General features: G+C 34.1%; 1 protein-coding gene across 1 annotated transcript in view; it reads right to left on the reverse strand.

Moving 5' to 3' along the window:
- GRIK2 (glutamate ionotropic receptor kainate type subunit 2) overlaps nucleotides 1-26137 on the reverse strand; it is a 347786-nt gene that overhangs the window by 216618 nt on the left and 105031 nt on the right. Inside the window, exons 3-4 of the mRNA XM_050972903.1 lie at nucleotides 14972-15139; nucleotides 10790-11047 (exon numbers count right to left, since the gene is read on the reverse strand). Coding sequence (XP_050828860.1) covers nucleotides 10790-11047; nucleotides 14972-15139 — 426 coding nt within the window. The remainder of the gene's footprint in view (nucleotides 1-10789; nucleotides 11048-14971; nucleotides 15140-26137) is intronic.

The following is a 26137-nucleotide window of genomic DNA, read 5'->3' on the forward strand; positions in this document are numbered from 1 at the left end:
TAACTCAATTCCAGCAGTGTAAAGCATCCTTAAAATGATCACCAGTTATATTTAATCCTAGTTAAATACAGTAGCAATGGTGTCTTTAATGGAAAAAGTTCTAAGACAAGTAGTCCAGAAAAAACAATTGTCTTTTCATTGTAAACATAATTAATGCAACTTCTTATTAGTCGCATTAGAGTCCAACATTTTAGCAGGATTTTTCAATCTTGTAGTAAAATGATTTGAGACCAAGCCAAATAGTATATGTGTATGCATGTATATATTTTACAAGTATTAATGCATTAGAGTCTGATGCCATTAGCAACTGGCAATATTTAAAATGTGCTATGATTAGTGGCAATGACAAGAAGAGGAGTTCAAGCTTATCTAGTATTATGCTGACTTGTTTTGCTGTTAAATGTGACATCTACAAGGAAAACAATAGTTCTATATCAGAAAAAAGAAGGAAATGTGTCTGGTAGCTGACTTCAAAAGAATTTTCACCAAAGAAAATTCTATTTAGCAAGCCCTTTGTCAAAAGTGTAGCCGTTCTGTTTCAAATGTCTTTAGATGAAAATTTAAAAATTAGATTATGAGGGCAAGCCAATACACAGGAGTCATCCATGATAATAGTAGTGTTTGCTCAAATGAGTTCTGGAGTTGTATTTGTATGACATCATTTCCCTCTGGGGGAAAGAGTGCAGATGTAGAAAGTGAGCACAATGTCCAGCTACCTGTACCCATGTCCCTATCTCCTTATCAAACTGTACGGTGTGACTACTCACCAAACCCTTCCTCAGAGGTACAAAAGGGATGCAAACCACTGTTTATAAATCAGAACAACCTTAGAATATATAGACATGTTCTATCATATCTTAAGGAATTCATTCCAAATTGTACATTGCCCATATGTGGCCTTTTGGCTATACAAACACATTTAAAGAATTTACACTGCAGCAGTTAATGCTTTAGGGAAAAAATAATTTGATCAAGTTGGGATTCTTGAGGAGAGGGGAAGGAAAGGGTGGGGGAGTTTTGGTAATATAGTTCTTTTGGGCATATCACTAACTAAAAGTATTAGTCGCCCTGAAAAGACAATTCTGGACCCCTGAGTGTCAGAGGGTAAATAAAAGTTCATTATTTCCTACTGAAAATAATTTCCAAAACTATCTCTTGGATGGTAGCCATGCCAGTAATCAGAGAAAGCGTTTTAGGCTAGGTAGTTTTTTTCTGACTTTTTTTTCCTAGACTGTGTAACAGAATAGGATTCTATTCTAGAGACATTATCCAAGATCATAAAGCCCAACCTTTGACCAAAGACCACTACACCAATTCAAGCATAGCACTAAGTGCCAAGTAATTTCTTTGAAAACTTCCAGGAATGGTGACTCCACCATCTCTCTGGACAGACTGTTCCAGTTCTCAGTATCTGAGAAAAATTCTCCCTTCTAAAACAAGCAAACAACTAAAAAGGGCAGAACTATATTTACACATGTCTGTGCAGGTATGTATATGCATTTGGAAAACAAATCTCATTTTTGTGAAAAAATTTATAAGTGTCTAGACTAGGCCAGAAAAAAATAAAAACCAACCCAAACTAAAATCCCAATCTCCCTTTCTTTTAGACTAAAAAAAAATAATATTTTTTAAACAGTTACTTACTACAGGAAAGGAGAAATGTTTAAAATTGTATTCATGACTAATATTGAAGTTGCAATTACTAAAATTGCATATACAGAACAGACTAGCTTTAGGGTTGAAAAAAAAATCACTAAACAAGAAAACCCTGAATATAGGTTTAAGTCCATAGACAGTCAAGATTTCTATTCTGATACTGTGCATATCACTTAATTTTTCTGCATCTCGGGTCTAAGCATCAGAATGTTAAATCCATTGTACTGCTGCTTCAGCATAACCAGCTGTAACTGAAGAGCAAGGCAATAATCAGCTTTATTGTTTTCCTTAAATATGCTAAGCAAGCACATCAGAGCATGGGTGCAAACATCTTTTATAGTTGCAAATACCCAATCCCAATGCAGCTTATTTCCAGTAACAATTCTTTTCTAATAAAGGCTTTGCAGTACTGCAGTGAAAAAAGGCCTCTACCCCATCTCACACAGTTCCGCTGGAGAGAATCAATGTGCCACTAAAGTTCAGAAAAGACCTTTAGTCATAGAACAGTTTTGATCTTGAAGATCACCATAAAACATTTTTTTCATGCCACCTGAGTGCTTTTCAGATGCAGCATACAGCAGCTAGAAAAAAAATAAACAAAACTCTGAGGCCTGTCCACCCTTTCCTCACCTTAACGTATAATGTGTGAAAATATAAGAAAAAAATAACATAATTGGGGGAAATGCTGAAAATTAGGACTACATTATGCCTTATTGATGTATTCGATTTGCCATCTTTTTCTAGTCTCCAGCTACAGTTGACATTTATGCTCGATTATGTTGAATGCTGTATTATGATATGCCTGATTTGAAATGTTGTTATTCTGTTTTCTAAATAGGCTTTTTTGAACATTTCCATAAAGTTTTATCATGGATTCAGTATTATGATGGTGACAGCAATAAGAATTAACAGTCCTGGGCATTTCAAATTAATTATCATAATTATATGAAATATGATCTCTCAAGTGGATGATGTATGAGCAGTGTAATTTAATGAGGGTGAAGAGTGAAAAAAAAGAGCTATACTACTGTCAAAGGATAAAAGATTTTGTCAAAGATGTCAGAATCAATGACAAAAGAAGCAATACAAGTTAGCAATTCCAAAATGGACTTAGCTTGAAAAAACACATAAATGAACATCCTCAGAAGGAATTTACACCAGCTTAGCACAATTGCTCTTGGAAACAAAAGCAATTTCACTTGTGCTTCAAAAGAAAGGAACTGGTAAGAGTGCAAGAGAGAAAAAAACTCAACTCTCTAACTGAAGTTGAAATGAATCAAGACAGTTATATTTGTACTGTGAGTGACACAGAGCAATTCACAAAAGGACTGACATCACAAGTATATTTCACAGTGTTCTCCCAACCAGAAGATAAAATATGGAATACTTTTAATTTACTATTACTAAAATATATACTATGAAATAAGAGTAAAATTGTACTTCAGTTTGGATAAATCTTAAATGTACGCCCCATACAAGAATGTGAACTGATCTTATCTCAGTTTTCCTCTTTTCATTTTTCACTTAGTTTTCCTATCATATATTTCTGTATTTGGACATAATAAAAAATTTTCCAGTCTTCATGAAACAATTCTTTTTATCAGAACTTCCCTAGGCAATTTTCTGTAAGGCTTAAATTTTTAAGTTTATTCAAACCCACAAAAGCAAAACAATTAAAGCACTATTTGGAATATGTTCATTGTTATAATTTATGAAAATATTACCTCCACCTCTGTTCCTTAGGCTTATAGAAAAATACTATAAAGCACCTTATGTATTTTTAAAAACTATTTCTTTTAAATCCATAGATTTGTTTATGTAATACTGAGTCTTATTGCAATAAGTCCAAATTCAATTATTGTTCAAAATATGGGTGAGAGCTTTACTAATGTGTTTTCCTGAAAGATGAGCTAGAATCATGCATTTTGTTCACTTGTTGACATTTACTTTGCTTTTCAAAAAAGTAATTAAAATCTGTTTAGAATTAGTCTCAAAGAACAATTACAGGTCCATTTGCCATGAAGAGTAACAGAATTGAACACTTTTTCTGCAGACAACTAGCTTAAGTAAATGCGAACATCTGCATAAAGACTAAAGGTGTTTAAAAGTGAAATTTTAACTTCACAGCATCCTCCATATTACTGATATATTCATATAACACTAGAAAACTATTTCTGGACTTTACAGAATAAATGTGCAATAACTGTCTTAGTAAAGGAATACACCAACCAGCTACATCCAGATACCACAATCTGGTTCAGCCCAAAACTACTAACTGAATCTTCACTTGAAGCTACTGTGCACAACCCTTGAAACACTCTGTATTTAAAAGACTATGTAATATGTAATCATTCAGGATAATATTCCCTCATTGTCCAAATTATTAGTGTTATTACTTATTATAATTTAACCAAATTTGAATTTTTTTAAAGAAGGCTTAAAAGTCTTTTTCCCTTAATAGAAATGTTCAATAAAAGTGCTACAAATGCTGTAAGCTCTCTGAACTGGTGACTGAAAATATGTGGAACAGAACTACATGCCATTTCAGCTTATATGCATGGGAAGCTTCAAGTCTACTTTTTTCACATTGGTAAATATAACCCTAATTTAGGTACTCATTTCATTCATTCCACTAAAGCAACACAGAATAACTGTTAGTTGATAATGCACAAATTAGGAATGAATTAGTTCCATTTAACATCCTGTGCTAAACTATGCACTCCAATTGCTATCTTTGATATAGTTTATACACAAAGTTATTAATTTGCAGAAAAAAATACCCACCTAGCCATTCATAAGTAACCAGTACTCTGAATTCTGCATCTGCTTCATAGAACCAGAATAAATGCTAGCTAAAACTGCACAAGTCAAAACATTATAAATATACAAAAGTACACACAGATGCAATTAGATGCAGTTTTCATCAATATATAACATAAATATAAATCCAATTTGAGAAATCAGTATCAATGGCAGTGGAGTAACTTAATATTCATTTATAATTTAATGTTTCTGCACATTTGATTGAGATATTAGCACCAGTGGTAGTAAATAGTTCTAATAGAGACTTTTGAAGGTTACCCTTACCTGACTTTTCTTTTTCTGTTCTGTCTAGGAAGATCAGTATGAAAACATTGATGTTGAAAAAAGTCAAAGAATAAAAATTAATGATAATAAAAACATACGAACAAACAAAACCAAAACAAAACAAAAAAAGAAAACAAAAACCAAAACAAAACAAAATTTTAAAAAAACACCACCCATAAAAAACACCAACAAACCACCAAACTCATGAGGTGGATTTTCCCCAGCCCTTCAAGGACACTCGTTGTTTTGTTCTAACCTAAATGTTCCTAGCTATCAGCTTGTTCTGTTGATATATAAAAGTATCAATATATTGATATCCCACAGTCCTCATAGGACATCATGCCTTCCAGCCCTTTCACCACCCTTGCTGACCTACTCAAGACACATTCAAGTACCTTAATAATATTTTTTAGATTCTGGGGGCCATAACTGCACACAAAATTAAGGTGAGGCCAAAATAACATCAAATACAGTGGGAATTAGATACTGGGAATTTTAATACCAGTCCCAAGAAAGAAATTGTCATTTTATTACCAATCAATGCCACCTGTATACTCGAGTAAATACAGCAACAAAATTACATCTTTCAACTTTCTTCATTTCAGTTCAAGCACAGGATTCAGTGCTAAAGACCAACACAAAACATTTTTATTTCTGAAATAATTTTTCAGCATTTACTCTGGCTTCTGTTCATGGATATAACAGATTTTTTGTGTTTATACTCATTCACTCAAGACCAAAACAAAAGTTAATTAAGAAAAAATATCCAGAATGCTGTTTATATCAACTTCTTCTGTTGATATATAAAAGTATCAATATATTGATATCTATACAAGTGCCACCATAATTTAAGAGCTCATCATCTAATTATTCATGCATTTTTTCTCTTTTTTTTAATTGTCTGTGATTCAAAAACTTATTTGCAGTTTGTCTAGTCTGTTTTCTTTAGCACAGAGATTAGAATATGTACTTGAAATTAAGTTATTGTTTTGAGACCAATTAAATCCATTAGGACATGTGGATGACAAACATATTGTCATTTTCCCACTTTTTTTTCTTAAAGACAATTGACTGTAGCAAATCTGTAAATCTGAAAGGACTTAATTAGTGTCCAGGGACAGTTTAGTGGAATTTAATTAACAAAGAGACCATAAATTACTTTAAGGGAGAAAAAAAATCTAACCAGCCTCTCATTACATCTTGCAAGGAGGTTTTTAGATTTGGGGTTTGGGTTTTGGTTGTTTTGTTTGGGTTGTTTTTTTGTGGGTTTTTTCTGGGGGGGATGGGGGGTGGATTGCTGGAGTTTTGTCTGTTTCTGCATTTGGTTTTTGTCATTAAATCCTAGTTAAAAGAAATATGTGTTTCCATTTAAAATGATCGAAGGAAGTAATATTTATCCTTTTTAGCAGGAAAAATGTTTTAGAGCCCTATTACAATTTTTTTTTGCCTGTACAAATATGGGCTATATAAAAAAAAGTCCTGATAGATAGAAAAAAAAGGAAATTAAATCAAAGAAGGAAGCAGAAAGTAGCCATTATTTAATGAAAAAAAAAAACAAAATAAAATAATGAAAGTCAGTACAGGACTCTTAAACCAGAGATCCACAAAAAAAAAGGACTCACACATTTCTAATTTCCTGAAAGAAAAAACTCACCTATCTAGTGCCACAATACCTACTTCATAAAATTCTACCAGGGCAGAGGCTTTATTATAATATTAAAACCTTTGTCCATTCTATGTTCATTTTCATTTCTATTACCATAGACCCACAGTAAAAACTGCATCTCTTCTTACCGAGTCAAGGTAGAATTAACCTTTCTAGTTTATTTATCTACTTCATCTTATTTGTACAGTCTCGAGTCTTCCTTATTACACTGTACCCAACCTGATCTTTGCTCACTCCACTGTTATTGATCATATCCCTCTAGAAGCTTCCCTGTACCTATTTCAGCATGGCACAACCTCTATTTTCTCCTGTGGCAAGCTATCTTGCATTCCTCATTACACACTCCTGAACACAAGGCAGGTCTGATCAGCACAGAACAAACCAGTACTCTGAGGCTCACTCTGACATGAGGAGCAATAGCTGGACTGCAATCATCTTCTCTGGCTTAGGCACTTCTCCATCATAAGGGCCAGGGTCTAGTTGCTACCCACAGTACATTAAAAAAAACCTCATGTCTTTTCTCAAATTAGGGGTAAGATGTACAACTATTCCTTCTCTGAGAATGTAGGGAGAATGCTTCAAAGAGGGAGACAACAAACTAATGCCTGTTCCTAGTAGTAATCTCGAAGATTATTACAAAGGGAGACTGCGATTCCAAATTTTCTCTCTACTTTCACACTGGGCTCTAAACAAGAACTGACTTCCCCTTTACCACCTTCATACCACTCAATCTCAAATCAAATTAGATCCAGACCAAATACAAATATCTATTCCATACATCTCACAGAATCATAAAATAGTTTGTGTTGGAAGGAACCTTAAAGATCATCTAGTTACAATCCCATCCTCAGAGGCAGGGACACCTCATCTCAATTTTTTGAAGACAGCTACTCTGTGGATTAAAAGACACAAAAACCAGTATAGAAGACTTCATCTACACTTACATGATCAGTCACAGAAATGGCTTTCCTTCCTACAAGGTGGAAACTTGGGGGAATGAAGAGAGTTGGACACGATGTCGCTGTCCAGGGGCAGCTGAACAGAGCAGTTGGAGTCTCTAGCATACCTCTGGGAGTGACACTAGGGTTAACATGGCCTTTTACTGGCTGCAGTGCCAAATAACCACACAGCTTTTGCCATTTGTTTTCACCCTAGAAGATATATCCCACACTGAGGAGATGAAGAACATGGACACAATGTTGGGGGGTTTTTAGCTCTGAAGCAAGTGAAATATCTCTTATTATTACAAAATGTTAGCATTTCCTTAGAAAACTCATAAAACTGAGCCCTAGCATTTAAGGAGATAAACACATTTTTAAAAATGTAAATAGTTAAATGGACACTTGAAATCATGCTTTCCCTCAGAGTCAGCCTACTATCTTGCAGGACCTTGGAAAAGACCTGATAATTTATTAACAAAGCATCCAGACCTAGTTTATGCATGCTTTATACCTTTTCTTCCTCTCTATAATAAAATATCAGCTCTCTTTGTATCCATGTTTACAATAATAATAAAAATACATAGAGCAAATGTGAATCTCCTAAAAAATATTAGTTTTAGCAATTAAATTATCACTGTAGCTGCTGAACCAACATATTATTGTCTTGACCAGCATGCCCTTTGGGGTATTGTCTATTCAGATAAAGGAAATCCATGGCTCTAAAATCACCTTTAAAAAAGGCACCCAGCATCATCCTCAACAACCACTCAATAAAACAGTGCAAAATGTGGGTGATTAAAAGAGAAACAAAGAAAAAAGAAATTAAGAATTATATCAATCTTACATTAAGGAATCACTGATCAAATGGACGAAACAGACAAAAAAAGTGATAACTATTTTGTATTCATTGCCTTCATTTTAATTATTTGTAGTTAGGTCTTAAATGGCACAAGTCATACAACACAATTTCTAAATCTTAGTTGAAACATCATATTCAGCTCCAGTCCTAGACTCACATCTGAATATTTGTCTTCCCCATGACAGGAGAGAACCACTTCCCAAGATAAAGTGACTACTTCCTTTCAAAAGGTTCCTCTCCCCCTGCCTCAAAAACCACCAGTTTGCACTTGAACTCCAGCAGATATAAAATCTGCTTCTTTAAGACTAATAGCTTCTCATAGTTAAGAGTTGTTCTTGTATGTACTTCAAAGGCAAGTGATGCTGTGGACTTCCCAGCAGCGGCATTCGCTTTTAAAGTCCTGGAATTATCCACAGGAGATGTTACTAACAAAGAGAATTTGACAGTCTTTAAAAAGTACAATTTAAGTTCACTTTACAGAAAACACCACAAAAAAAGAGGATAACTTTTTTAAAACAGACTGGGTTTTTTCTGCCTCTTTAGACAGAAATAGATTTCAAGGGAAAAACAAAATATGTTGTAGATGAGATTACGGGAACAAACAATATTGTAATATAAAGGGCCTGGCCACTCCGGAAAGAAATAGCATTTTAAAGAGATTATATCCTGGAACAAGTCTTTATGCTTTTCAAATAGAATAAATAACTCAATCTACTAATTCATTGTAAAATTCATCTAAAAATAGTTCTAAAATGGGTTATGTTTGTGGTTTTTTCTCTCTTGAATATTAACAGTAATACCAAGTAGAACAAGGAGATCAAAATATATACAAGAAAATTTTTTAAATTTTCTTCCCACTTCTATTTATGTCCTGGCTTCAGAACATGCTTTATTGAGATCAGGTCTATCAAGGCTGTTAACAACATACCTCTGGATATGAAGAGATCATTAAGCATGAAGTATCATTCTGATTTACATTTTTTTTGACAGAAGATAATTACTTGAAATTATTGAGCAAAGCAGTTTCAAAGCATTAAAACATATGAATTTTCTAACTGAATTTTTTTTTAAGAGGTAACCTGTTCTTGAAAAAATAGTTAGGCTCCAAATGACTTTAATAAACGTGAAATATTTCCAATTTACACAAACCTTAATCGCCACAAATCACTTCTTTCTACCATCATTTGGTTAAAAATTGAGGATTTAGCTTCCTTTCCTATTTCAGAACAATAATAGATAAAAAAGTAGAAAATAAAAGAGAGGGGAAAACAAAAAACAAGCTACATATTGCTTGCCTTAGGTCTATAAAGCTATAGTTTGATTTTAAAGCTTAAATCAAAAGTTTGACTTCCTAAAACTTTTGGTAACCCCAGCCCACAAACTTGTAGTGAGGCAGCCTCTAAATGTTACTACCCTACAATTTTTTAAAAGGCATAAAGAAAAAGATTAGTTATGAAGACTTTCATGCACCATCTTCTCTGCTCACTCCTCACCTTTTGGTAGCTACACATGCAGCTTATCTGAGCTAGAACAGCAAGCAGGTGCTCTGCCCTGATGTAGTAACTGCTGTTTATCCAGCATAGTTAGTCTTTCTTATAGGTAGCCTCACTTTGTTTCCTGATCTTATTTTGGTTTATTTCAGATTTCAATAGAGAGTAGCATCATGTAATGAGCACGTCAAACAGCCTTCCAGTTCAATGAACCACGAGAAGAATTTGAGGCTCCCTATGCTCTTTTCCTGACAATGACAGATCCACCAGCATGGAAGAAGTTAGCAGCATTTCCCATAAGATTTTAACATGTCTTCTTTGGCAAGCACCTTCCTTGTATCTTCAATCATTACAGTGATATTTTCCTCTTAACCAAGGCCTTATTTCTAACCACCACTAGACCTCAAATGAAATGTAAGTTTTACAGCATTTTTCAAAGGTACCACTGTCAAGGTGAAACTGAAAGGCAAAACAAATTTTGAGGTGACTAAGGGAAAGGTAATAACCTAGTATACTTCTGCTGGAAAGTCAGGAGTTAATTTTTAGCTCCTGTAATTCATCTGTAAAACAAGACTCCAAACTTCCTTTTGGTCCAACTGCTAGAAGTTGAAGCCAGGGCTCCTTGTTCACTTCTATCTGAAGAAACGGATACTAAAATTCCAAACAAATATGGAATCTATTTTCAAACTCCACGACACCAGAAGCAGCACCAGAATTTAAGCTTTCTACTTCACTGAGCACACTAGTGCATTTTTCAAGTTAGCATATTTTTCTTCTAAGTTTAAGTTTTAAGTAAAATCAAAAGACATAGCTGTTAGCAACTGTTAAGACACTGCAGAAAACACAGACAGAGTGTGACCAATTTATTGACAGCTGTGAGCTCAAACACGCAGAATTCAGCAACTGAAGCATACTTATGAGAATACTTATGCTAATAAGTCCACATTATTTGTTATACACTCCCCCTCCAGTAAAATTCTCACAAACTATTAAAGATTTTTTAAATTATGAAATATAAGTAGTGACACCCTTCTTCCCTCTCTTTGTGTATGTGAATAGATCTGCACATAGCCTGATGCTTTGGCCTTACCAGTGCTGTCATCGTAAACAACAGTAACAGTTTTCCACTTGAAGAACTGCACAAGGTCAAGGATGGCACGGCTGAGTGAAGAGAAATCCGGATAGAGGCTGACATAGAAGGAGTCCTTGTTGTCTGACACCTGATGTTTCCAGCGGGTCTGGATGTGTGGGACTCCCAAGGCGTTGCAGATGGATTGCACGGCGTTGGCTGAGGAGCTGTGGGATGGTCCGAAGATGGCTGCCACCCCAAGGGACAGCTGATCACAGGCTGAAGAGGAGACAGAAGTCTGTCAATGATGAGAGGGAAAAAGGCAGTGTGCCAGAAGGTATTGCACAATTCATATTAAACAAAAGGCTCTCCCAGAAATATGAGTGTCTTACTGACAGAGCTCCCTTCTTGTGTAACACTTTCACTTATACATTTCAACTTCAGAATGTGCTTCCAAGCTTCCATTATAAATAGTGAATACTGACTCTTAACATCTAAATAGTGCTCAGCTATGTTTATTAAACATTTCTATGTCAGTGGAAGTGATAAAGGCCAGTAATTGTGTGTCTTTTTAAAAGTTCTGACAAATAAAATAGGTTTGTGCTTAGCTGCATCTTATATTTGGAAAAAGGTCAAATAGGACAGTATTCTAATCTGGGTTGTTTAAGTGATAACTTCCTCCTCATTCTGTCACCACTATGTCTTCTGAAGTCCTAATTACTCAGAAATTTTACATGTGAAGTACCTCACAGTTAATTATCAGGCACAGAGTTAATTTCATTAAAATGGACATTTGAATTTCTGCATCTGAAATAGGTATGTTGGTTAGTATAATTAAAGGACCAGTATTTTCCCTGAAATTAAATTGCTGTCTGTGAAAAAAAAACTCGGTGTCCCTTCTTAAACACTGGAAATTCTCAGTTTTGCTATACTTGTATGAGGATATAAAACTGGCCCTGAGAGTCATTGACATGCTACTGCTGTATTCCAGTGGCTCAGCTTTCTGTTTTCTGATACAGAGTGGCTCTACCTGTACTGTTCATTAGCAGTCTCTGGCCTGTGTAATCTCCCACAACACACTCCAGTACCATTTTGTTGAATATTTGTTAGAACATGCCAAAAAGAAGGCAGGAAAAAATAACCAATACTGAAGACCAGAGTTTCGGCCAATGCCCTGCTCCCATCTCATTCACTACCACAGGAACAACTTTTACAAGCACACAGCTCTGAAAACAGACTCTGTCTTCTGGGAAAACAAGTCATTTGGTAGAGAAAAGTAATGAAAACCAAACTAGACATGAGTATTTATATGGGGTTTGATTAATTCTGTTACTCCACCATCAATGTTCCTGACAGCTGAGGAAACAAGCAGTAGAAACACATCTTGCTGCACTGCTTTTCTCATCAATTTAAAATTAATTGTTGTGCACATTCTTTTCAACTTGATGAAAATATTGCTAAGTCTTTCAAGTGCATTCCAGAAACTCTGCTGGCACACCTTTTTATTGCTGCAGAACACCAGTGGTTTAAATAAACTTGTCAGACACACAGGATCTTCATTGCTATTCGGTGTGTTGCCTAAATGACTAGCTCAATAAAAAACATTTATGCTAATATTGCCCTTCCTAAGAGTAATCAACAAGCTTTATGCAAATGTCAGTAAATGGGATCACTAACAACAGCAATAGCTACCAGATGGCTTTTCAATGGACTTTTTTTTTTCCTCTTTCTGAGATTTGAATAATGCAATGCTTTCACACGTGATTTAATATGGCACTGGCTCTGTCAGATGCATACCAATTTTCCTAGAATGTTGAGGGATATTTTGTTGCATTTACATTATTCTTCACTGAAACAGTAGCTTGGAAATATCTTCTTGACTTCAGGTTGCTTATTCAAATAGTACCTTTGAAAAGCCATTAATATTTCATCTATATTCAACTCCAAAAGTATGTGTTAATAAGAGGTCTAAACAGGCTATTTTTGATGCAGTGCCTGCCTGCTCACTAATGGACATGATAATGAACCACAAAAATGAGTCAAATGCTTAAAACTTCATTGTTAAAATTCTGCTTTGGATCCATCATAATAAAATGAACCATTTTGTGTTAACCTTTAGCCTCTGATTCTGAACTACAGAACCTGTGAGCACAAATGCAGTTGTCTGTATTGTGAATTGATGATGCAAAAAGCTATTAGTACCAGAAGATTACACAGATTTTGATATAGCCTAAGCAGTTACAAATAAAGTGTTTCTTTCTCATCCAAGATGCAAGTGGGAAAAAGGAATTATATGCATTCTATTCAATATGTCTAATCAATAGCACATTGTCATTCTAATTTCAGCTATTATAGTCTAACAAGAATTAGCAACATAATATTCAGGCTAGCAAACCCCAGGTAAGGGCTAAAAGTAGTTGCATTTTCTCAGGAAAGAATTAAAGAATTAGAGGTCTCAGGAGAAATTTCTCTGCTGTCTGCACCATCCCTCAGGAACAGGGAGAAAATGTCCCGTTAGATTTCACAGGTCAGCATATGCAGGAGTCAGGAAGCAGTTGAATTTGGAAGGTGAGAAGGAAAAGAGAATGAAAGAAACAGATTTAACATTCAGCACTTTTATTCACTGTTGGCTGAGATGGAAAGGAAAGAGTAGTCTCTCTCAAAACCCACTGTAATCCATCATCCAAAACACTACAATAACAACCCAAAGAAACTCTATTAAAAGTGCATTTTTTCCTCTTTCTTCTACCATGCATGCTACTCTGCAAAGAAACCATCTTGCTAGGCACAAATATTTAGCCTATAATTTTTCATACATGAAAAATGACCAATTTTCATGACAAATTTTCATAATAATCTTTCAGTGACCAAACTCTATTTCTGCACAAATAAGGATACTCTCTTTTCATGCCTAACAAGAATTTGAATTATTTATTTGTCAAATAAACAGATAAACATGTTAGCAAGATCCTCTGTTATAGTAAAAACAGTAAAAATTTCCCCTCAGTCCTAAACTGAATATTTAATTTGTATTAAATTCCACTTTTAAGATGTCTTTCATGTACATTAATCATGCCACAGGAGCTTTCCCTTATGTATAATTTCTAATGTTGTATCAAGTGTTTTCACTCTTCTTAGCCTACCATAACACCAAAAATCCTTTATTGTATGAAATTTCTTGGCCTTGATACTTGGGAAAGACATGCTGGTACCAGATCACTTGACAGATTTAGGCTAGAAACCTGCCATAAGAAACACAGACTGACCTCCAATTCTTTCACCCTTCTTATTTTCTTGTTACATAGAGCATTCATATGAAATTGGCTCTTCAATTTATAAAAAAAGTGTTTTTAAAGAGCATCTAATACAGTGCAAAATTCAGTCTTACTGAGTTTTGACATGAGACTTTGTACTTTCTTCCATAAATACCAATTGAACTTTTTGGTATTTGCACTTTCTAGGGTACAACAATGATGCAGAAACTTGTACCTGTTGTCCCTGACTTAGATGTACAGCAATATGAAAATTTGGAATTTTTTTTTTTTTTTTTGAGAATCAAAGATTTTAAAATTTACAGAAAAAGTTCAAACTTAATTTTTTACTCTTTATTTTTTTTTTGTAAACATATAATTAATAGTTAGGAGAAAAGAGCGTAACTCAGGTCAAGACATGTATCTGATAGTGATAGTCTTAAGCACAGACTTAATATGTAGGCTTATTTTTATGCCATGCTGATATAAGATGCACAAAATTGCAACTACTACTCCCCTTTTGAAGTCTATGATTACCTATATAAAGGCATTTGTGAAAATGTATTTGAAGTGATTGAATGTTTAAAATTGAATCCAAGTTTCAATAGAATTTGGGGGAATTTGGCATTTTGCTGGATAAATTTTGAAGACAGTGAGATTTCTCACTCCAAACAAGCTGGTATAAGAAACACCCTAGTCACAATGTTCAGTACAATTTATTTCAGAGTTAAAATATTTAACAGAAAAGCTTTTAGATAGGGTTAGTGGTAACAAAGGTGGCAATGTAATTGTCAAGAAATTACCATTACAACCTTTAATAAAGCAGCTCCTTAATGCCAGTGACAATGTCAGTCTCATTGCATATGGCTTCATTGGATAGACATTTTTTCAGGTAAGTAAACTAAGTGAGCCTTATTCCTTCATTAAAAAAACTAAATATGCAAAAGGTTACCTTTTTTGGATGCTTCAAAACTGTCATAAAGATTTATCTTTTGTGTGTCGTATGTTAATGTGGTGTTTGGCAGAAGAGTTCTGTTTCTGTTGATTGTGTTCACAGCAAATCTGAAGGCTAATTCTTCTGCTCCCATTGGACCAGATTCCACACACTCAAAAATGCCTCCTGGTATAGGAACAAAGAAAAAGAAAAAAAAAACACTGGTAAGCAAAAAGGGCATAAAAACATCTTTAATAATCCATTTGGAAAAGATTCATCAGTCTGAAGTATTTAATTCCACAAACATGATACAATGCAACTCATGATTTTGATGAGCTTTGAGTCAAGCAATAATTAAACCAGCCACAATTAGAACTTACCTTAAGGAGAGGGATAATATTTAATTATTACAAAGCTACTATCACTATTGTTACTATTTTATATAAATAAATTTGAAATGTATACATTTGTCCCTTCCAGATCTTCCACTACCTATGTGTGTGTGGCGGGTGGAAGGGAGACTTATGGATTCTTGCTTTCTACTTGCAATACACTAATAATGAACTTGGCAGTTCACTGAAAATACAACATAAAAAGAAGCATAGAACCGGGATGCCCCAAATTGTCTCCAGAAATTAAAATGGAGAGATATTTTAGCATGATGGTTTGCCTGAACTGATAAATATGTTGAGTTCAAAGTTCAGATTTTGCTCTCTTGCCCTGAACTGCATGTAGATGTTAATTTCATTCTCAGTAAATACAGGAATCCAAGAAACTACACCCTGCATAACCTCTATCTTGCAATGAAAACATCCCCAAACAAGGCATGTTACCAGAGTAGGACATTCCTTAAATAATAAACAATGTCTAAAACACTCTTGAGCCAACCTTCATCTTTAATGAAGCAAATATGTTCGTGAGAAAATGCTGTGCACCAACTTTTCTCATTAATGAGGTATCATAGTCTATAGAATGTAAATTCATGCATATTTTGAGGTAACATAATCTATTCTTGGATCTGGAAAAGCCTAGGATACTGTGACAATAATAATAATAATTTGAAGTTGTGTCCTTACTGTGGTGACATGGAATGCCTCAGAAAAATGATCAGTATCCTTATACTCCCTTCTCATTTTAATAGAGACCTGTCAATTCCAACGGACAGACAACGGCCATCATCACAGGATCACTAATTCCAAGCCAGGTATTGTGCCTCTGGAGGGAATGTTACTCAGTCACTCTCTCCTTGCTTGTATTTATTAATTTCCAAAGTAGTGTTGCTACTTGGACTTGTGCTGTCTAAAAAGATTCGTTCAACTCTGCTACTTTCTCATTAAGAAGTTCTCAGAATCTGAATATCCAGTGACTGGATCAAACTAAATTTCAAAAACTGCAGTCAGTTTGTAAACAGTCTTGTGAGTAACCAAGCAGATAAACTGTTGGTAAAGCAATAAGATGTGTATTTACTATTTACTGATAATATTAAATGTAAAAGGCCGTTTGGTTTTGCAAATCTTCTTCCTCTTGCAACACATTCCTCACTACAAAACTGAGGTGTTAACCTTTTTTTCCTACAGATCAGCCTTTTAATGTCTGGCAAGAGCCATAGGAGCATATGCTCATATAATATGACTTTAAAAGCACAAGCCCTTGCCACTGAGATGTGACTAAAAATTATTTAAGCATTAGTCATTTCAAACTGGAAAAGCGGCAATGATGGGAAAGGCAGACTCTTAAGAAAAAAATCAATATCTAGGGAAATCCAAACTGATTGAGCATAGAATATATATATATATATATATATATATATACACATACATACATTTATATATATATATAAAACTGTCAGAGCTCAAGCCAAAGAAACTTAGATGGTGTTCAGCAAATATGTAAGCCCAGTACACTTTAAAACTCAAAAAATGATCATGTTTATTTGCACAATAATGGAATATGAACATGAAAGGCAGCCTCCTGCTTTTGAAGTTAGTGGAGTGCTATGTTCAGGCAAACATTCAAATAGACAACCTTTTGTGCTGCTAAAAGAGAATCTAAGCATTGCAATTCAAATGGTGACATATAGGCGGATAGTATCCTATTTTGATTTGGGGAAAATACTTTTAAACTGCTGCAGAAACCCAAAAATTAGTTAAATTATAAGTATAGATATTCAGAGACAACTTACATGAACAAAATGAAAATTAAGATGATTTCAGAGGCTTTCCCAAGGCATCTGGAGGTCAGTTATTCAAATATATTTGAATAAACCGGTATCACGCTAACAATTATGAAATCCTAATTATATCCTAAGCTAAATGGATTAATTAAAAGAAATAAACATTACAGTTTCTTGGCTCTCCTGAAATTTTTACATTGGAAGATTTATTCTCTAATTTCCATGTGTCTGAAGCTCAGTACAACCTTCCTTCTTTATTCCTGCGTTTTTTATTATACTGATTTCTAAATCCTTGAGACAGGAAATTCTCTGTCAAAGATTCAGCCACTGCTCTCAGCATGAAAAAAAGAGAAAGAGAGAAAAATTTTATTTTGACCTTGCCTATTCAGGTAACTCCTAATGTTAGAGACAGTCCATCATATAGTAAGACAATTTTATGAAGATGACATCTCCTGTGAGTGGCCATGATGTGTAATTGCCCACATACACCATGCAGTGATTTCCTCACTCATTCACTGACTTATTCTCTATCCCTGCCATGAAAAATCCCCAAACCTGGCATCATATGGTCTGTCTATTTCAGGGTATATTTCCAGTCCTAAGAAAAAGAGAAGTAGAATAACCTGTTTCTATTGTTCTATGATTAGGGTATTTTGCTAAGAGGAAGGAAACTTATTTTCTGCTCCTGAATATTCTCACATTTTGCACTAGATAGGCACTGAAATTAAAAATAAGAACCCTAGAGGAATATAAAGTAGACCATATATTTGAAGATTCCTAGCTATTTTCTAAGCTGTAGGTTGTCAAAAATCCACTAGGTTACTTTCATTTCAGTTTAGTAAAATATATGGTAAAATATTTTGGATGCTGGCAGGTTCATCATAACCTTCACACTAAGAGACTCAAATCAACTGGTTCTCAAAAGTGTTCCATGTCCCACTAACTGAAAATGCCAGGTTCCTCTGTAGTGAATACAGCTTTGGCCAAGCTGATACAGCACATACACACACACACCATTGTTTAGTTGAATATTTATTTAGTTTAAATTGAACTCAAGTGGCAAGACCAGGAGCTCAGACAGACACATGCCTGAATTCTGAATATCAAAATATATTATAAAACAGATCCTCATTTTCCAGATGGAGAAATCTTGTAAGTTTACTTGGCACTCTATGCATTAGATGTTTCCAGGATGCTCAGCAAAGACACATAAATGAGTTCAGGCATTGACAAGAAGGAAAATTTTTAAGTGGTGCTTTTTCACTGCTACATAAGAAATAGAAACTTATTCAGTAACCTTAAATTTACTATTGTGTTCCTATTTGTTAAAAATAATGGTAAAAAAATTAAACATACTTTGAGTATTTTTAAAGACCATGTCATGTAAATCCTGGCTTAATACTGGGAGACAATCCATTAATTAGTTTGCTTTTTTTAATTATTATTAAATGGAAAGGGAAATAAAAAAATTGGCTTAAGAGTTCAGATATACTCAATTACGAAGGCATAGTGGTATCCAGAAGCTGTCATAGCATACTGTGTCATGTTGTTCCCTCCCAAGCAGGCTTTTCTTTACTGCTGCTTTACTTTGTATTCAGGATAGCCTTATTAATAATCAAATTGAGGAATGCACTGCAAGCCTTTCGATAAGCAGACAGAAGAGTCATAAATCTTGCCATTCATACGGGGACAAGCAGCCAAACCAATGCCTATCTCTGTCTAACAGCTTGAAAAATGCAGGTGTTAGGACTTGGGGTTTTTTTAACAGAGTTTATAGACCCATGGTAGGCAGAAACAGCAGTTCTCAGATACAACCAGCAGCACATCCTGTAGGAATAGCCTGAAATTCCACTGAATTCTACCTCAAAAGTAGAAAGAGAAAACTTAAAAGCCGTAAAAAAAAAGTGCATATTATTCTTAACTTGCTTCAGTAGTCTCATAGACAGCTTCTTCATTTACAGAGTTAATGACAAGGCAGTTTGTCTCTGCCCTATGAGAGTGGCACTAGGGAATATGGGATCAGGTATCTGCAGCTCAGTCTGTAGCTCATGAAGTTTTACAGGCTGTGTACAGCAGCTGATAGCTGCATAGCTGAGCACTTCTAGTTTTTGCTGTCACAGTAACCACTTAGATAAAACTCACTAGATTTTTTGGGGTGATCAACACCTGAGGAATATTTCAGACATGTCAATCCAAGCCAGATAAGACAGAGCAATTAAAAATATTCTTTAAGTACTGCATCTGTGTAGTCATATCTGGGATAATTCAAATTTCCTATTAATGTTGATATGAAAGAATTGCTTTCAATGTACCTGAAATCCATTAAGATTTTTCATCAATTGACTCTATTAAAAGAAACTTTTATATGACCAAGTTCTTTTACCATAAGAAATAGGAAAAAATCAATCATCAATGTAATACTGATGGAATAACAATTTCTTCAGAAACACAAATAATTGGAAAAAAGGATAGCAATATTTTACCAAAAAGGATATAATGTAGAGGTCCTTAATATTTTCCAAGGAAAAAGAAAATTTAAAATAGTTCATAATTATACAAGTCCAAAAAAAATTGTCATGAAATTGTTCAAATGAAAAGCTCTGCATTTTCTATCAAAATATTGTAGTAGAATTGACATTTATTGTTTACAAGTCATCCTGTTTCCCCCAGTTTTCAAATAATTTTCTTAAACACAACATCTACAGGGGGGGAAAAAGTAAACTTGTTACACATCTTGGCAAAAATTATCCCCCCCAAAAAAATTTTCCTACTCAAAAGTAGCTAATTTCAAAAATAATAGGTTAACCATCTGAATGATTCAAATTTCCATTTCCATTCCACAACAGGGTCCCCTTTGAAGTTTACCATCTTGTGTGTTTTGTATTATCAACTCCATATAGCACCTGACAAAACCATGAAGAAAGAACAAAATTGCACAAATCACTAGATAACAAGAAGTTCCAGAACGAGCTATTAGGAAATCTGTCCTTCTCTCACAGGAAGAGAACTTCTGAAATAGCAGCAAACCATGAAACCTGAGCTACTGCTACCTACTTGAAAAGATCCTCATTCAAGCAAGCTTCAAAGGTATCCAAGTAGGACTTCCAACAAGTTAATAGAAAATCTGGCTAATATTAAATCAAATAATTTTGTTTCTGGTACAGTCACAGACACCTGTTTGTTTCATGAGAATTAATGCCATCTAATTACAGCCACAGGCTATTGTGCAGTCTGTGCCCTCTGAAAAATTAAACCCTTAAACATGTAACAGAAGGCCAAATTACTTCAGATCATAGTCTATCAAATCAGTCGTTATGAAGCTTGCAGACTACTTGAAATTACTTAGCCTAAAATAACTGGTTCTATTATATTGCAAATGTACGAACTATATGCGCAGAATTAAAACTTACGTGGTTTTTAAAAGTGAAACCTGGATACAAAAATTCAAAAATCATTCACACATAGCATTTTTCACATTAACAAAGTTATGGAAATAGTAACATTAATCTTAATTTTAACTGTGATTTCCTTGTTTGAATATATAAAATTAAATTCTTTTTTTTCTAATATCAAACCAATTGGATAGAGGTCTTGCACATACACATACAAGCTTTTAATAGCTATAATTTTTTTAACATTTTAACCATATTATCAACATGCAGCAAACTGCACAAATTTACTGACAGTTATAAAGGTCTTTATTAATGTGTTATAAAAAGTAGCATCAGTCACATGTGACATGAACACTGTTTTTTTTTTTAATGACGCAGTAACTCTTTAAATATAACAATGAAAACCTCTTTCTTAAGTAACATTAAAAATGGCACTGAGAGCCTGGAAAAAAAATTATTTTAAAGCCCAGTAACATTTTTTCCCACCATTTTTCTTTGAAAACATACAAATATATTTAAATTTTACTACTAAACTTATGTGAAGTTCTCTAGGAATGATTTTTTCTTCCTTTTCCTTCCCCTCAGGTCAATACTTTGACTCTAAGATAATTATGCTGCCCAGATGTAAATCTGATGCGAGAAATTGTAATCTCTTTTTCTGATTGATTATTTCATGCTCAGAAAATATGATCTCTCAGAGAGACTTTGTTCAATCAGCTGCAAAATCTGGGAGAAAGGAGTGGCTGGTATCTGTGATAAACAACTTTTCTAAAGAGTGTTTCAAGACAGAATGAAAGTAATTCTGTCAGGTATTATACTATTAAAAAATATGCTTTTATCTGTCATGTTCCAATTTCAAAATTGGCCATTTGGTAATTGGAGCCAATGACTGTGCAAGGAGGTACCACATGGAGAAGATAATAAGTCAAAAGCACATTATTGAGAGTTCAGAAGATGTATTACACTATAGACATTTGCAGAGATGGGAATGATGGCTTTTTGGAAGTGTGAATGGACTACACTTCTCCAGTAGAGTTAGAGCCAGAAGGCACTGAAGAGGCTCATCCCAAAAAACCACGATATCACTGACACGGCACGCACGGCACTGCGAGGAGGAGGCACAGCAGGTGCTGAGCTACAGGGACTGATAGAGGCTGCTGGCTGAAGGCATTTTAGTCCTAATCAAGTGTGCTGTGCACTGCACTGATAATCCTCTTTCAGGTCCTGTTATGGATTTGAAAGCTACAGAGATGGTTCAAAGAACTCCTTAAAGGTTGGCGGCTTAGACTTTGTGCTTCCTACAAATACAGTGCAAAATTACATCTTAGCCACTTATTTCTGTCTGGAACAGGATTTAAGAAATTGAATCACTCTCAAACAAGATGTTAAAAATGAATGAAAAGATTTCTTCTTTAGGTTTTCCATAAATAATGTAGTTTATGGAATTACAGATTTCAAACACAGTTGTGTGAATCTCAACAATACCACATTTTTATTACTTCTTTTCAAAATTATATTGAAAGCTTTCTGAATCTCACAACAGGAAAAAAGTTGAAAAGGATTACTTGACAAAGAAAATGCTGGTTATTTGACTTTGAAGCCAGTTTTGTGTGGATACAGCACTGCAGAAAAAGATAGCACACTTCAGCAGAAACCTTTATCCATTCTGAGTGCACATATGGTTTGGAGGAAGGAAGCAGGATCTGGAGTTTCAGGGGTTTGGTTTCATTGCTACTGATTTCCTGCACAATATTGGAAAAGATTATTTGCTTTAAAATAAACATTTCATCCCAAAACATCTCAACATTGCACAATTATTGGAAAATCCAACATGTTTTGAAATGGGATATAATTTCTGTTCATGAAATCAGTGTATGAAGCCATGATCACAGGATCCTGCAAATTTTGCTATTTAAAATGCATAGAACTAATAGCTTCAGCATCTAAGCTATACTTCAATTGACATTTAAGTGTAGCTGCATGAAACTGCCAACTTTTAGGTATGTTGAAATCCTAAAAATTATTTGAATTGTCCACTGATTTAAGAAAAATAAAGCTGTATATTTTCTGATTGCACAGTAAGGAACAGGCTAAATAATCAGTCAATGTTATGTTTATATTTTTAATGTAAAAATCAAATATCAAAGGAGAAAGAGTTTGGTTCATCTTTCTTAAATGTAGGGAAATATTAAGGAACATTATGAGGAAAGAGTAACTGTAGATTTCATCTGAACAAAATTTACCGTACCTTATAAAACTGATAAAAAAAGGTTTTAAAAGTTAAGTGCATACAAATGATAAGTATCCTCAAAGTTATTTTAAACATGACAAATAGCACACATTAGAATCTTTCCTTCCATCAGCACAAATATGCTTTGAAAACTGAGAAATGAAATACAGCTTAAAAATATTACTAGGCTGAAATATGCAGTATACTTATAAAATACTGCTTTTGATAGCATCTCTACAAATAATGCTCCTTTCACTCAGAATATCAATAGAGCACAAGTAAGGATGACATACAAAATAATTATACCTGAACACTTTCATCTACAATGTTAGAATGTACAATCCATAAGATTTCTTCCCACTTTAAGGGATGTACAGTATCTTTCTCTGACATGCTAAGCAATGTGTTACAGAATACACTTGATAATATCAGGGTAATTATCACACTCACATAATAATTAGCCTCTCATGGTTCACAGTAACAAAAGGAAACAAAGTAATAAATTAAGTCTGACTACAAAAAAAAGCCTCAGGAGATTTTGATAAAACGTGCTTTTCCTTACTTTGGGTAACAAAATGTTTTGAACTACCTTAAAACAACATGTTTATTTCTTTCCCTTGTTTGTTTGGTTTTTTTTTTTCTAGAGACAGTCAATATCCAGATGAAAAGTTTCTCAATATTTATGAAGAAAACTTTTTTCTCCAAAACTTCTTTAAAGAAGATAATATGCAAATTTAAATGCCTAAATTTTACAGAAATAATCTTACACTGATCCTCATGAATTTTTTACATCTGTAAATAGGCTACTAACTGGGCAGTTACCATCTTCTAAATTCCCTACTTATAGGTCTAAAGATAGACAAATCATAAACCATTTAATTTCATGACTCTAGAAAGAGTCATAACATACATTAGAACACTGATACAACCAGTTCTCTAACGTCATCATAAAGACAATAGGAAAATGTTAATATTATTGCATCCAGGCCAGATTTTTTATTTTCAATTATGCCACAGGCTATTTGTCTTCTTAAATGCTAGCTTGTGTCTGGAATCTCATTTGAGAAGCCAAACCATACACAGACAATGAAGGAAATTGTATCCAGGTTTTCACTTGCTTTTAAAATAAAAGTGACTCACTTATAAGAAATAACATCAAAAAAAGTAAATTCATTTTGAACTTAACTCCTACAATATTGTAGTATATGCTACTAATATGTCCATAGGCATAAGCTGTAGAAAAATGTGGGGATTTTTTGTGTTGGTTTGGGTTTTTGTGTTTCATAGGTTTGAAGGTGGTTTTTTTTCAGTTTTGCCTTAATAAGGTAAACAAGAATCAGGAAAGAATGTCAAATTTTACCACAATCCTTCAAGCAGAGCTTAGAAAAGTCAAATATCTAATTTTTCAGAGGAAATTCACAGAGACCATGGTTCAATAGTTCCCAGAAATCACTTCAAAATTCCTGGAAAGCAGAAAGGTTTTCCAGGAACTAAAGATATCCAAGCAGGTGGAGATTACACTTCTTATACTGCCTTATAAGACTCTCATGCTCGGATCTCTCAACATCTAAAGACGAAACAGAAAAGGGCCTAAACTTCAAAGAAGTCAGAAGACAATTAGTAAAAGCTAAATTTGCAGCTTACAGGGAAAGAAAACCTCAAGAAAATATCCTGCTTGTGATTATGTGATTATTGGGGGTTTTTTAACCAAACTTGTTGAAGCATTTGTCTATAAAGCAGAAAACAAAATCCATTATACACAGTGTTCAGAATGACATCCTAACCAGCAGACACCACATTTACATATAAGGTGATTTTAAATTTTGACTGAAGATAGGCTACCATGTAGGAATTTTCAGTTTGCAAGAACCAAAAAACAAGAGCAACCCTAAAATTATCTTATATTTCTATATGCCTCTGCTAGTTGTAAAAGAAGAGCCATCCCACAATTTCTAGATTATTTGCTTCTTATCCAATCAATTTCTTGTAGAAAATGCTGAAATGGGAGACAAATTCAGGGCAAGGACTCAGGTTTTCTTCCTGAGTAATTAACAGTCCCAGCCTTAGCTTCCAACTTGCGTTCCTACTCAATTCTTTGATTCCTGCCACAACACCAGTGCACCTCAACAGACTGGTGTCATATGGTCAGGTCTCCTTCTGCTTGCCCTTTCTGGTTAGGTAATTTCTAATGCATCTTCAACATCAAATATCAGCATGTGCTAGCCAGAAGTACCTTCAGGGTCAAATCCCAGTTATCCAGGTAATTTCACTCACTCTACTAAGACCAAGCAAGTAATTTAAAAGCACACACCAAACGCTGCAGGATCCACCAAATAAGAATCACAAAATATGTTTCTTTTTTTTTCAATAGGAAAAAAAAAAAACAAATTCTCACACTTAAGTGTATCTAAAACCTCAAAATAAATAAGGTCCATTTCCTCTTTCCAAAAATATAAAGGAAAAAAACTTTTCTTAAAAGTATTCACAAAAGCTTAAATTAGAAGATGTCATAAAAAATCCATTTCTTTCTTAAACTAAACTTTAAGAATACTCATTGCCATGACTTTGGGCATTAAAGAAAGCCAATAGAAAGTTCATTTATAGTCACAAAAGACTAAAATTTGAATCTTGCAAATGGATAAACAAAAAAAAAGCCCAACCTAAGGCCTGCCAGATGCTGTGACCATCATTAAAGTAAGTGAAACTTTAATAACTGGACCCTTGTGTTCTGAATCTTCTTCAGAAATTAAATGTTTAAATGGTTGTCATCAGCTTTAGGATGAGTTTTCCTTTAATGCTTAATATTTAAATGATCAGGGGTTTGTAGATATTTGAGTGAGTTAAGCAAGTTCAAAAACTGCATTTTTATATTCTTCTTCCTTCTCTCAACATTTCCATGCATAGAATCCTTCAGTAACCTGAAGCAATTCTTATTATCTAAAAGGGGAAAAGAAAAAGGACAAAAGATATATCTAGACTACATATATATATATATATATATATATGCACATAAATACATCTGTGTAACAGATGCAGAGTACCAATACAATTCTATGAGTGGTATGAACTTTGAATATGAACAATCCCTATTCTTTAGTATTTGTATAAATTGAGAATGGTTTTTCCATTGTTTTTATATTTCAAGAAAATACTTTCCAATTTTTAGTTTGCTGCATCATGTTTTCCTTACTTAATAGTAATTCATTACTATGTCCTACAGCTGCCATATTACAATGCATTAACTGAAATTGATTATGGTTTCCATTTTGCCCTGAAAGTCACTGAAACATGGCTTTTCTTCAGTACTGCCTGAGGCATTTTTGCTTCTTTCCAAAATGTTTTCTGACTGTATTACAATTGAACCATTTGAAATCACTGGTATAGAAATG

Source organism: Serinus canaria, chromosome 3 (assembly GCF_022539315.1).
Source record: "Serinus canaria isolate serCan28SL12 chromosome 3, serCan2020, whole genome shotgun sequence".
In the NCBI taxonomy this organism is placed as follows: Eukaryota; Metazoa; Chordata; class Aves; order Passeriformes; family Fringillidae; genus Serinus; species Serinus canaria.